Below are 13,278 nucleotides of genomic sequence, written 5' to 3'. Positions count from 1 at the left end.
CTAGGCTTAATAGAGAGTATATTTTTTTTTTATTGATTGTTATCTTTGATTGAATCATTATCATATTATCATGATTTTGGGTAAATGTGGTCTCTTCTGCATTCATTGTACCTACTGTATTGAATCATTATCAACAATTTACCCACTCATTTTCATGTACAGTATATCTTGTTGTTACACAGGTCACCTAGAGTCCCACCAGGTATCAAGCATTTCTATTTCTTGTTCCTTATCTGCCCTTTTCCTTCTTATATTTCTTTTCTCCTTTTCTTTCATTTGATTTTCTTATCACCAACTGTATATCTCTTTCCCTGTTACCTTTATATTTTTCTACTACCCTTTTCCCGCCCTCATTATTGCCCTTTTATCTTATTTTTTATCTGATTGCATTTTATTTTATTTTACTTTATTTTATTCCATTTATTTTATTCTGCCTTTTATCAGTATTTTTTCTTTCCCCTGTGTTTTCCTTCCTTTATTATTTGAGGTATTCCTTTTCCTGTTGGATGTGTTATAGTCTGTCCTTAATTTCAGTCATGACATTGTTTCTCTTTTGACTCCTCTTGGCGGTTCGCGGCCACAATCGGCTCCACGAATGCACACTGGATGCCCAGTGCATCAGCGTCACACAGCTGATTCCGATGGTGGACAGGCTGTATTCTCCACCCCTTCCCATTATTTATTCCGGATATTCTACCTCCGGAGCATTCTGTCATGCTGGCTCCCTGTGCTCTGATAAATAGCAGGACAGATAACTATAAGCTCATAATTGTGACTTATCTTCCACTTACATTTTTATACTTAGTTATACTGTGTGGTTTCTCAAACTATTTGAATCCCTCTTTGACCGTACACTCTTATACGTCTCCACAGATGTCCTTACCCATTGATGATCACTAGGACAGGGAATTCACTTCCGCCTGACACGTCCCTTAAGGACTGTACTATCTTTTCTATTTTACTAATTTCCTAATTCTCAATATCTTGTGTGCCTTTGCTTAAATTGACATTTGTTCCCCCTGATATCAGTGGTTAACCTGGCCATCTCTAAGTGATTGTACACACACAGGCATGTTTGCCTTGACATGGATATATGCATGTGTGTAATTTGATGTATTGAGTGTATCACTACGAACATTGCCTTCTTAAGTTACAGGATATTTATTTGAAATGAAGCACACCATTGCTGGAACTTTCTTGAGTTTCTGTATGACTAGAAACAGCAGTTGTGTAATTTTTTCTGTGGCACGTTTTCATGTTATTTGTCTTCCTTTTCCAATTTTGAGAACTGTCTGTTGTTTTTTACTTCATTTGTTTATCATGTCAATGATTTTCACAATGTTCTTGTTTTGTACAGATAACCTTGATAAAAGCCATAAAGGCTGAAACGTTGGTTTGAAATCTGTCTCACAAGTGGTGGCTCAATAAACACGGTGATTTAGAATTTAAGCCCCCGTTACACACTGCGATATCGCTAGCAATATCGCTGTAAAGTCACCGATTTTGTGACGTTGCAGCGATATTGCTAGCGATATCGCTGCATGTGATACTTACCTCTGACCGGCTCCCCCGCTGGTTATCGCTGATAGCGCGAGAAGCTCCAGGACCATTCCTCGTCGGCCACTTCCTGCGGCGCTTCCTGTGGCGCCGACGAGCGACGCGTGGAGCCGGGCGGGAGGACGCAGGATCGCCGCGTCTGGCAGGTAAGTAGCGATCCCCATCCCCAGCGATGTCGCTGGTGAGATCTGCCTGTGTGGCAGCTCACTAGCGACCACCTAGCGATGCACCAGCGATCCTGACCGCGTCATATCGCTGGTCGAGATCGCTGGTGCATCGCTAGGTGTAACGGTACCCTTACTCTTATTCAGTGCTGAAGAATTTTTCTATATTTTGTTAAACAGCAGGTAAGTAAATACTTGGATAAGAATACAGTAATTAACCAGAGCCTGCATGGGTCTGTATTAAACAAGTAATGCTAGACTAATCTAATTTCCTTCAATGATCGAAACACTGACTGGGTGGATCAGGGAAATGCAGCAAGGCGGCTCAGTGGTTAGCACTGCAGCCTGGCAGCGCTGGGGTCCTTTGTTCAAATCCCACCAGCGACACCATCTGCAAGGAGTTTGTATGTTCTCCCCATGTTTGCATAGGTTTCCTTCCACAATCCAAAGACATACTGATAGGGATTCTAGATTGTATACCCCAATGAGGACAGTGCCAATAATGTATGTAAAGCGCTGTAGAATTAATGGCGCTATATAAGTGAATAAAATAAATAAATGAAGTAGATAGTATATCTCGATTTTAGCAAAGTATCTCATATTGACAAGGCTACGATTACGTTGATTCATAACTGGCTCAGTGATCATACTCAAAAGTGGTAATTAATGGTTGTGCATCCAATTGGAAGAGTGTTTCAAGTGGGGTACCACAAGGCTCTGTGTTGATTAAAATTTTTATAAATGATCTTTATAAGTGACTTGAAGGTAGACTAATCAAATTTGCAGACAATGCAAAGCTAAGAGGGATAGCAAAGAATTCAGAAGGATCTAGATAAGCATGAACAATAGGCAGCGAGGAATAAAATGACATTTAGCAGTGAGAAATGCAAGATTCTATATCTGGGTGAGAAAAACAAAAATTACATCTACAGAATGGAAGGAATAGAAACAAATCAGCAACACATGTGAAAAAGACTTTGGTACACTAATAGATCACAGAATGCACATGAGTCAACAGTGTGTGCAACAGCCAAAAAAATGGCAAATACAGCTCTGGAATGTATTAAAAGAAGCATAGAGTCTAGATCACATGAAGTAATTATCCCCTTTACTCCTTCTTGATCAGGCCTCATCTGGAATACTGTGTCCAGTTTTGGGCACCACATTTTAAAAAAGACATTGAAAAACTAGAGCAAATTTAGAGAAGAGCTACCAAGATTATGAGCGGACTGCAAACTATGTCCTATGGGGAACAGTTAAAGTATCTGGGAATGCTTAGCTTGCAAAAAAGAAGGCTATGACAAGACTTAATAGCTGTCTACAAATATCTGAAGGGATGTCACAGTGTAGAGGAATCATCCTTATTCTTATTTGCACATGGAAACATGAGAAGCATGAAATTAAACTGAAAGAGAGATGATACCGATTAGATATTAGAAAAACATTTTTGACAATGAGTTTGATCAATGAGTGGAACAGGCTGCCACAAGAGGTGATGAGTTCTCCTTCAATGTAGGTCTTTTAACAGAGGCTGGACAGACATCTTTCAGAAATGGTTTAGTGAATCCTGCATTGAGCAGTGGATTGGACACAATGACCCTGGGGAGGTCACTTCCAACTCTACCATCCTATGATTGTATTGACTCATAAAATGCTCATTTTAATATCAAGGTAGAAAACTTAATAAAAGTTTGTAATAGATGTCCTAAGAAAGCACATCAATTTTTATCAGGTCCAAGCTATCTACTTATAATATATGGAGTTTGCATTGTGAAATATACCGTCCAACTGCTTTAACTACTTATGCACCACCAAATGTTTTAAAATATCTGGCTGATCCATATGTGACTCCACAAAGATGTTTCAGAATGTCCTCGCTGTGTAAGCAGCACTAGGAGTAGGGAGCCACTATCAGACACAAAAGAAAGTAACGAAGATGGAGGCAGGTTTTTTTTAACCTTACCTCCCTTGCTGATTGCTTTATGCACAGTACAGAAAGCACTAATGTGGCTTTGTCCTCTTGTTCAAGTATGCAGGAGTTAGTGATCTTCACATACCCACTAAAGCTCTACAGCCAGGAGACTGCATTTTCCCTGTAACTGGGGTAATATTCCATCCACAGTTACTGGGGAAATCAGCTATAAAAAAAATCATAAAAGTTAGGACTGTTAACAACAGAAATAAAGACACAAAAATTGTTTGACTAATTGACTAAGAAAAAAAAATCACATGTATGATTTAAAAAACAAACAAAAAAAAAACGCTAAAATGTTCTTGGTCGTAAAGTAGCCCGGACTTGAAGTAGTTAAAACCTGCTTTATATCATTTTTTTTGAATGGCAATGCAATGCAGTTAGTAGCATACACAATATGATCCTGTACAGTGAAAACTACCATGTAACTCCGGTGGTCAGAAACTAACATTGATTTAACTCTAAATGCCCTCTGATGATGTCTCGTTTGAGTATCCCAGCATGCACTAGGGATTCTCAAGTAAAGTGTCATCGATATGGAAGTACATCAATAAAAATAAAGCAGGGAGAGTAGAGAGAAAATGGTTCAGACTTTTGTAATTAAACTATATTAGAAAAGAGATTAGATTATTTATTTCATTAAATAGAGAGACTTTTAGGATTAAATCACTGTTAGTTTCGGGCCACCCCTTTAAGCCTTTTTAGGCTACAATATCTGTGATTTTGTAAATAGATTGTTTCCATTACTCAAAATTGAGTTATTGTCTTTGGCTTTAGATGAAAGGAGAAATGTCCAAATAGATGATGCGCTAAGATTAACACAGCCTTTCATGTTTAGATAAGATGCAGATTTTGGCAAGATTTAAATACAGACACAACTGTTAATTGCACAGAAGGCAATGTGTCATAGTGATGGAGGAGACAGCCACCAGGAGTGTTAGTGAAAGTAACGAGGAAGTTCATTTTTAAATGTAGATATACCAAACTTGCATAAATAGAAATTCCATGAATTAAAGTGCATTGTTCTATGTAGTCAGAGTGTTCAAATTGGACACTTGTTCACACACGTGATTTTTTTTTATATTCTACTGCAAGCAAGGAATTTTTTTCAGCTCTTTCATCACCAAGGGTTAGTAAAGCATTTAGATTTTGGAATAACGCTTTTTAAAGTTAAATATTTATTTTCATACTCTGTGACTGGCAGGTAGGATACAGTTGTATCTCTTAGATACTGTGTACCGCACTAGATTGCAACACTAGAGGGAACTTGCCATAAATGGCTTATCCAGGACTATTTAACTTTTTGCTACTGGCCTAAGAACAGGCAGGTAGTTGCGATGATTTCTTCCAGCACAGAGTAGTTACTGAATGCTCCTGCCGAAGATTCAGTGCCTTCCGCTGATATCAACTTGACTTAGCAGTGGCTTCCATTCTGCTCTGCTCTCTTGATAGATAGAGACAGCTGACGTCATGCTGTTTGATAGCTGGCTTTCCACTACCTAACTGTGGGGAGCTAGCTGTCAATCAGCATGACACCTGCTGTGATGCACCAACAACAGTTCAGTCAGAAGATGAGCTGCTGTGCTGATTTAGAGCAGCTGAATAGTCAGTAGGAGTGGTCAATGACAGCTCTGTGCCAACGCCGGGAGCAAAGGCCCCGTCACACTAAACGACTTACCAGTGATCCCGACACCAATATCAAGGTGTCAGGATCGCTAGTAAGTCGCTATGTGATCGCTGGTGAGCTGTCACACAGACAGCTTCACCAGCGATCAGCACAACGATGCTGAGCGCCCGGCATCGCTGGCCATCGCTGTAAAAAATAGAATCAAAATAAAAAATATAGTTATTTTCACCTTCCGAAGTCGCATTCAGCCATCCTGCCTCTCTCCACGCTCCGGTCCCAGTGATCCTTTGCACGAATGACCGCGAGATGTCACGGTCTCGAGGGCTAACAAAGTCTCGCGGTCATTCGTGCAAAGGCTTACTGGGACCGGAGCGTGGAGAGAGGCAGGATGGCTGAACGCGACGTCAGAAGGTGAGAATAACTATATTTTTTATTTTTTTTTATTATTTTTTACACCTGATCGCTGGTCTCCCACCTGTCACACACAGCGATGCGTGCTGGCCAGCAGGAGACCAGCGACCAAAGAAATGTCCAGAGGTTTCTTGCAGCGATCAGCGATACCGGCAGGGGGGCCGCTCGCTGATCGCTGTCACACATAGCGATCTCGCTGGTGAGATCGCTGTTACGTCACAAAAGTTGTGACTCAGCAGCGATCTCGCTACCGAGATCGCTTAGTGAGACGGGGCCTTAACAGGCAGGTAGTTAGCAACTACCGGTCTGTTAGATTTTAAGCCCATAGTAAAACAAAAAAATGAATAAACCCTTAAGTGACTGGATCTCATGCACTGCTGAATATTCTGTGGTGCTTCTTCATGTTTCTTACATAGTTCTGCAGTGTATTAGCTTAGTAGTTCTATATATGAAAATGACCCACTGCTGACTATTCTAAGTCTGCATTACTTGCCGTACGTGCTTTTTGATTATTATTCCATCAATTCTATAGTGTTTTAGTCTAGTAGGTGTCCCTTTTATATATGAAGGTAACACATTTTGATTCTTACGGAATTGTTGATGGAATGTCATCTTCTGACTTGTATCTTCCAGTCCACTTTAGTATCTTCTTATCAAAACTATTTGGCTTGTAGCGAGAAATATTGCTCTTTATGTCATCTGTAAATAAGAAGATATCAGGATAAGTAGAAGAAATGTAGGCTGCACTATGGCACAAGTAGTACATTATTATTAAATTTTACTATGGAGCAATATAGGATCTCGTGTCACAGTTAGGGATGAGCGAGTACTGAAGCATTAAGACTCGCTATACTCGTACCGAGTATACCGTAATACTCGGGTATTCTGTACGATTAGCGAGTCCAATGATAGTCAATGGAAAATGCGAGTAATTGTCTGCCGGACCCTACAAAGTGGTCTAGGGGCTAGGGAAAAGGCTAAAAAATGTGTAAAATGTTAAAAAAAAGTATGCTGTAAACAAATGTATATAACATGGGGGCACCTGGACAGGGGCTGCATGACTGGTTTTACACCACTGCTTCACTAAAATGTACAAACACTATTTGAAGTCCTGTGTTTTTTGCCAGCAGAGCGGGACTCATACGCCACTTACGCAGTGCCAGTGATATATCAGAAGTGCCGTAAGAGCGAGTGATGATGGAGGCGATCTTCTGACAGCTAAGTGTGTAAGTGGAGTAAGAGGAGCGATCTGCCCTAGGGGCTGTGTGATGGTTAATGCACGAAGAAGCCACCCATCATCATCATCACAAGGGATTCACAATTAGAAAGCCTAGACTACTGCCCTTGTTGTTCCACTGCTACTGCCCAATGTGTAGGCATAGTGTCTTCAAAACATTAGCCCTAGGGGCTGTATCATGGTTGATGAAGAAAGCAAGGCAGGTCTGAAGGGCCAAACAATATGATGCAGCTAGGACTACAAGCATATTAGTTGCAGTGCCCAGTGTCCAGGCATTGCCATTTGTCTCCAAAAATTAGCCCAAGGGGCTGTATTATAGTTGATGAAGGAAGCAAGGCAGGTCTGAAGGGCTAAACAATTATGATGCAGCTAGGACTACAAGCATAGTAGTTGCAGTGCCCAGTGTCCAGGGTCCAGGCATAGTCATAGTGTCTCCAAAAATTAGCCCAAGGGGCTGTATCATAGTTGATGAAGGAAGCAAGGCAGGTCTGAAGGGCCAAACAATTGTGATGAAGCTAGGACTACTAGCATAGTAGTTGCAGTGCCAGTGTACAGGCACTGCCATAGTGTCTCCAAACATTAGCCTAAGGGGCATGATACCATGGTTGATGAAGGAAGAAGGGTCTCACTCTCATCACAAGTGCCTCCGATGGGAAATATTAATTAACGAACAGTAACATTGTTTTTAGCTTATTGACCATGAGGTACATGTGGCAGAAGCAGGGTTTGAATACATGTGTAAGAAGAAGAAAAGTGGCTTCTATGGGAAGCGATGGACGTAATAACCAATTTAAAAAAAAATAACGCTTTGGGTGACTCTATGGTTGGGATACTGTTTTCTGGAAGGCTTAACTACTGTTGCAAAATCCAGTTAAATTTTATTAGAGTCAGCCTGTCTGCATTCTCTGTAGTCAACCGTGTGCGTGTATCTGTGATGATTGCCCCAGCAGCACTGAAAACACACTCTGACATCACACTAGCAGCAGGGCAGGCAAGCACCTTCAAGGCATATAAGGAGAGATCTGGCCAACAATGCAGCTTGGATACCTAGTAATTAAACAGAACAGAAGCATCAGGAAGGACGCAGGTATGGTCACTTAGATAGTCGTTGACCATCTTGTTCAACTTCTCCCTCCTTGACATTGTTACTGTTCCAGCTAGTCCTTGTTGATGAGCCGGTTTATTGAAGATGGCCCAGTTTGTGGACATTTTACCACCACCTCTTTTGGACCTGCTTGACGTGTCTCTTCCCATTAATGCATGCTGTTGCACAGAGCTGGTACCTCTGCTAGCAGTGGTATCTGAGGGTGCTGTTGCCATCAAATGATCGACAATGGCCTTCTTGAAGGATTCCATAGTGCAACCCCTTCGTGACTGCAACAGTAGTGAAGGAAGTCTGCCCTTGTACCGTGGGTCCAGAAAGGTGGCCAACCAGTATAGGTTGCTATAGAAAATGTGGATTACGCGAGAGTATTGACACAGACAGTCAAATATGAAGTGTGCCATGTGTGCCAAGCTGCAAAGAGGAAAATCTTCTGTGACCCCAGAAGGAGGAACAATACCCATCCTCTCATCACACTGACTCTCCTCCTCCATCTCCTCCTCTACAGCCCACCCATTCTGGACAGACATGAAGCTGGGGTTGGGATTCCCCTCTCTAGCATGAGGTGTCCCCTCGGTACCACTGAAAAATAAGTCCTCTCCCTCCTCATTTTCATCATCATCTTCATCCCTCAATGTTACCTGATGATATTGGCTGGGTTGGGTAGGATCACCCATTGTGAAATCTTGCTCCATACCCAGCTGCTGGGCATGCAAAAATTTCATTTTTTCATTCTGAGCGATTTTTTTCAGCAGACATAGCATAGGGATGGTTATGCTGATAATAGCCTGATCACCGCTCACAAGCTTGGTTGTTATGTGTCTTGGCTGAGTCTCAATGTGATGGGCATGTTTAAGCTGGTATTCAGCAAGTGCCCTCTGCTGCTCACTTACCCTTGCCAACATATGATATGTTGAGTTCCACCGTGTTGGCAGGTTGCAAATGAGTCTGTGGTTTGGCAAACTAAATTGCTTTTGAAGCGCTGCAAGACCGGCAACAGCGGTTGAGGAATGGTGGAAATAAGCGCAAATATGGCGCACTGTTATGATTCGGTAACCGAAGAGGATAGCCGGGGCATAGGCTAGACAACCAGAACACCAGAAAGGTTGGAAACTAACCGGACTGCAGACCCCTGAACTGACAACACAACTAGCCTTAGCCATGGGACGTACCTACCATGCCCTTGACGTCTCGGCACAGCCAAAGAGTTAACAGCCTAAATAAAGAAAGGGAAAAGCTAGACTGCCCCGGAGTAGACCCCCAAAGGAATAGACAGCCCCCAAACATATATTGCCGGTGAGATAAGATGAAGCACAAACACAGGCAGAAAATAGCATAAGCAAATGAAGGGGCCCAAACTGTCTAGATAGAACAGGACAGGAAAGAATACTCTCTGCAATCACGCAAAAAACCCTAAGAAAAATCCAACACATCTGATATGCAAAAATACTGAGGCCACATGACCTCTCTCCGACCCGACTAGATTAGAATTTTGGTGTGAACTGGAAGTAAAACAAAAGACAGTGACACACCAGGAGACCAGAAACACTGAACAAGCTGACATGAGCTGAAGCATATGAAACGGGGTCCAGCGCAGGTCCCCACAGGGAACAAGGCTGATCACACAACAGCAAAGCAGAAAACAGAGTAAGGCAAAAACAAACAAATGACATCTGAAAAATGCAGGACCAAGCAGGAGACAGTCTTCCAAAGTGCACAGGAAGAAATGAAATCACCAGCAACAATTGAGGGAGGGTTGCTCACTTAACCCTTCCCAGTCAGTAACACTTGACTTCCAATCATCTTCAGGTGAATGACCTCTGTCAGCTAGACCAACTTCATTACCCGATGCAACCACCAGAGGGAGCCCAAGCTCAGAATCCAGGTGAAACGTGTTCACAACAGCGCACCTTCTCAAGTAAGTATGGCAAGTCAGGGTATGTTTTTATAAATTTCTGCACCACTGAGTTCAGCACGTGAGCCATGCATGGCACGTGTACCAGCTTCCCGAGTTTTAAAGCCGCCACCAGGTTACACCCATTGTCACAGACAACCAAACCAGGTTGGAGTTGCAGTGGGGAGAGCTGTTATGAATGGGTCACCGAGGAGGATAACAGGACCAGGCTAAGCCACCAGAAAATCAGAGAGGTTGGTAACTAAGCAGATTGCAGACCCATGATCCTATCCACACAACTAGCAGTAGCCATGGAGTGTACCTACGAAGCCCTAGATGCCTTGGCACAACCGGAGAACTAACTCAGCCTAACGCAAGAAAGGTGAAATCTAAACTGCCCCGGAGCAGACCCCAAAGGAATAGACAGCCCCCAAACATATATTGTCGGTAAGACAAGATGAAAACACAAACGAAGGCAGGAAAATAGACTGAGCAAATGATGGGGCCCAAACTGACTAGACAGAACAGGAAAGGAAAGACACAGTCTGCAATCACGCAAAAACCCTGAAAAATCCAACACGTCTGATGCACAAAAAGCGATGAAGTCACACGACTTCCTCCCCACTATATCAACACTCTGGTATATACTGAAAGCAAAGCAAAAACAGACCAATATAACAGGGGACAGAACAAACTGACACAAGCAGTAACATATGGGCGGTGATCCAGCACAGCCCCAGCAGGAGCAAGCTGACCTGTTGTGAATTCACTTTCTGGCCTACCTCTGGTTGCTAGTGAAGGTAGTGGAGCTGGTTGTATTGACAGAGGAGTCTCTTTCCGGGCTCCCTCTGGTGGTTACAGGAGGTAATGGAGCTGATCTAATTGACAGAGGCGTGCCACCTGATAATGAGGATGACGATTGGACATCTGGAGTCTCTGACTGGATTTAAGACAGCCGACTCCCTCTATCCCTGCTGGTGATTTTTCCTGCCTCCTGAGGTCTTAGTTTCCAGTTCAGTCCCTGCATTCTCAAGCTAAGTGTTATTTGCTATTATTCACATTTGATTTGGTTTTGTCTATTCAGATTTGCGTGGTCAGCCAGCCCCGGCTGGGGCTGTGCTGAATTTCCATCCTTATGTTGCTGTTTGTGCCAGTTTGTTTTTTTCCCTTATTAGATTGGCATCTTTTTGCTCTGCTTTCAGAATATGCCAGAGTGCTGATATAGTGGGTGAAGTCTAGTGACTTCAGAGTTTTTTGCTATCAGAAGTGTTGGACATTTTTGCAGGGTTTTTTGCGTGATTGCAGACAGTGTCTTTCCTTTCCTGTCCTTTCTAGTTAGTGTGGGCCCCATCATTTGCTCAGCCTATTTTCCTACCTGTGTTTGTGTTTTCATCTTGTCTCACTGACAATATATGTTTGGGGGCTATCTATTCCTTTGGGGTCTGCTCTGGGGCAGTTTAGATTTCCCCTTTTCTTGCTTTAGGCTTATTTAGTTCTCCGGCTCTGTCGAGGCATCTAGAATCATCTTAGGTACGCTCCACGGCTACTGCTAGTTGTGTGGATAGGATCAGGGGTCTGCAATCCACTTAGTTACCAACCTCTCTGGTTTTCTGTGGCTTAGCTTGGTCTTGTTTTCCTCCTTGGTGACCCAATCATAACACTGACCCGCACAAAGCAGAGATAGACAAAACCAGATCAAATGCAAAAAGCTTAGCAAATGAACCACTTAGCTGAACCATGCAGGAACAGAGCAAGGGACATCAGACATCATACCTCAGAAGGCACAGGAAGAAAATCACCAGCAGGGATTGAAGGAAGTCAGCTGTCTTAAATACACCAATCAGAAATCCCAGATCTCCAATCGTCATCATCATTATCAGGTGGCAAGCCTCTGTCAATCTGACCAGCTCCACTACCTCCACTAACCACCAGAGGGAGCCCAGAAAGAGAACTTACAACACCTCTGTCAATCTAACCAGCTCCACTACCTTCAGTAACCACCAGAGGGAGCCCAGAAAGAGAATTCACAACAGAGAGCCACTGATCGGTCTGTTGTTTTAGTCCTTGCCACAGCTCTGCTGCAATGTGTGGTGATTCACCTTAGCAGATCAGCTTCAGCAGAGCATGTTGCCGCTTTGCCGATGCGCTGCTGCACAGCTCCCAACTTGGGAGTGATGTGGAGGGTGATTCAGCACAGGTGACGAGGCAGAGAGGAGGAGGAGGAAGAGGGGAGACTGGATGTATATGATGAGGCGGAAACCCTGATTGAGGTTGGGCTCGCTATTCGTGGTGTGGGTAGGATATGTGATGATCCAGTTTGAGACTTTGTCCCACCCTCCACCAGGTTGAGCCAGTGTGCCGTGACAGAGATGTATCGTCCCTGGCCACAAGTACTTGTCCACGTGTCTGTTGTAATATGGACCTTCCCGGTTACGGCATTGGTGAGAGCACGCTTTAGATTGTTTAAGATGTGCTTGTGTAACGTGGGGATGGCACACCAGGAAAAATAGTGCCGGCTGGGAACCGAGTATCATGGGGCAGCCACAGCCAAAAAATCACGGAAAGACTGTGTCCCCACAAGCCTAAACGGCAACATCTCCATGGCTAGCAACTTGGCAATGTGCACGTTCAATATTTGTACTTGTAGGTGCGTGGCTTGGTATTTATGCCTCCTCTCATACATCTGGGGCATGGACAATTGGATGCTTTCCTGAGACAAACAAGTGGATGAGCTTGTGTCCTGTGTCTGTGCAACCGCAGCTTGTGAGCAAGAGGTATGATGATCATCTACTTCCTGCCCAGCAGATTGGAAAGGATGTATCACAGGCGACATGGCAGTGGTTTGACCCGCAGACACAGATTTGGTACCCTGTTGTTCAGTCCATTAACTAGGGTGCTTGGCTTCCATGTGTTTCCGCATACTGGTGGTGCTTTGGTTGCCTTTGCCCTGGCCTCTGCTCAGCTTCGTATAGCAGATGCTACAGATGACATTTGGTTCAGAAGGACTATCCGAAAAAAATTTCCAGACAGCGGCTAAACGCACCCTTGCCTTGACTTGGGGCACAGAGGGATTGCTCTTGGCAACAGAAAAAAAAAAAAAGAAAAGCGAGAGAAAGCACCACTGCAAAAAAGCACACACTGCACCAATTATAATTAAGACTGAAATAAGTAATTTTTATTGATACAAAAGAGTTATACACAATAAAAACATGATAAAATCACAAAACTATGGCATCCATAGTACCCATAATACATATCAACACATAAATATCATACATATAAGCACATATAATGTGAGCATGTGATCCAGCAAC

At 43.2% G+C, this 13,278-nt stretch overlaps 1 protein-coding gene across 1 annotated transcript in view; it reads right to left on the bottom strand.

Annotated features, from left to right (window-relative positions):
* Nucleotides 1-13,278, bottom strand: part of FAM162B (family with sequence similarity 162 member B) — a 41,321-nt gene that overhangs the window by 17,251 nt on the left and 10,792 nt on the right. Inside the window, exon 2 of the mRNA XM_073576128.1 lies at nt 6,322-6,430. Coding sequence (XP_073432229.1) covers nt 6,322-6,430 — 109 coding nt within the window. The remainder of the gene's footprint in view (nt 1-6,321; nt 6,431-13,278) is intronic.

This window comes from Dendrobates tinctorius, unplaced genomic scaffold (assembly GCF_039654945.1).
Source record: "Dendrobates tinctorius isolate UK_male_01 unplaced genomic scaffold, ASM3965494v1 ptg000046l, whole genome shotgun sequence".
Classification (NCBI taxonomy): Eukaryota; Metazoa; Chordata; class Amphibia; order Anura; family Dendrobatidae; genus Dendrobates; species Dendrobates tinctorius.
The sequence above is the reverse complement of the archived record's forward strand: the minus strand, read 5'-3'. Positions and strand labels throughout refer to the sequence as shown.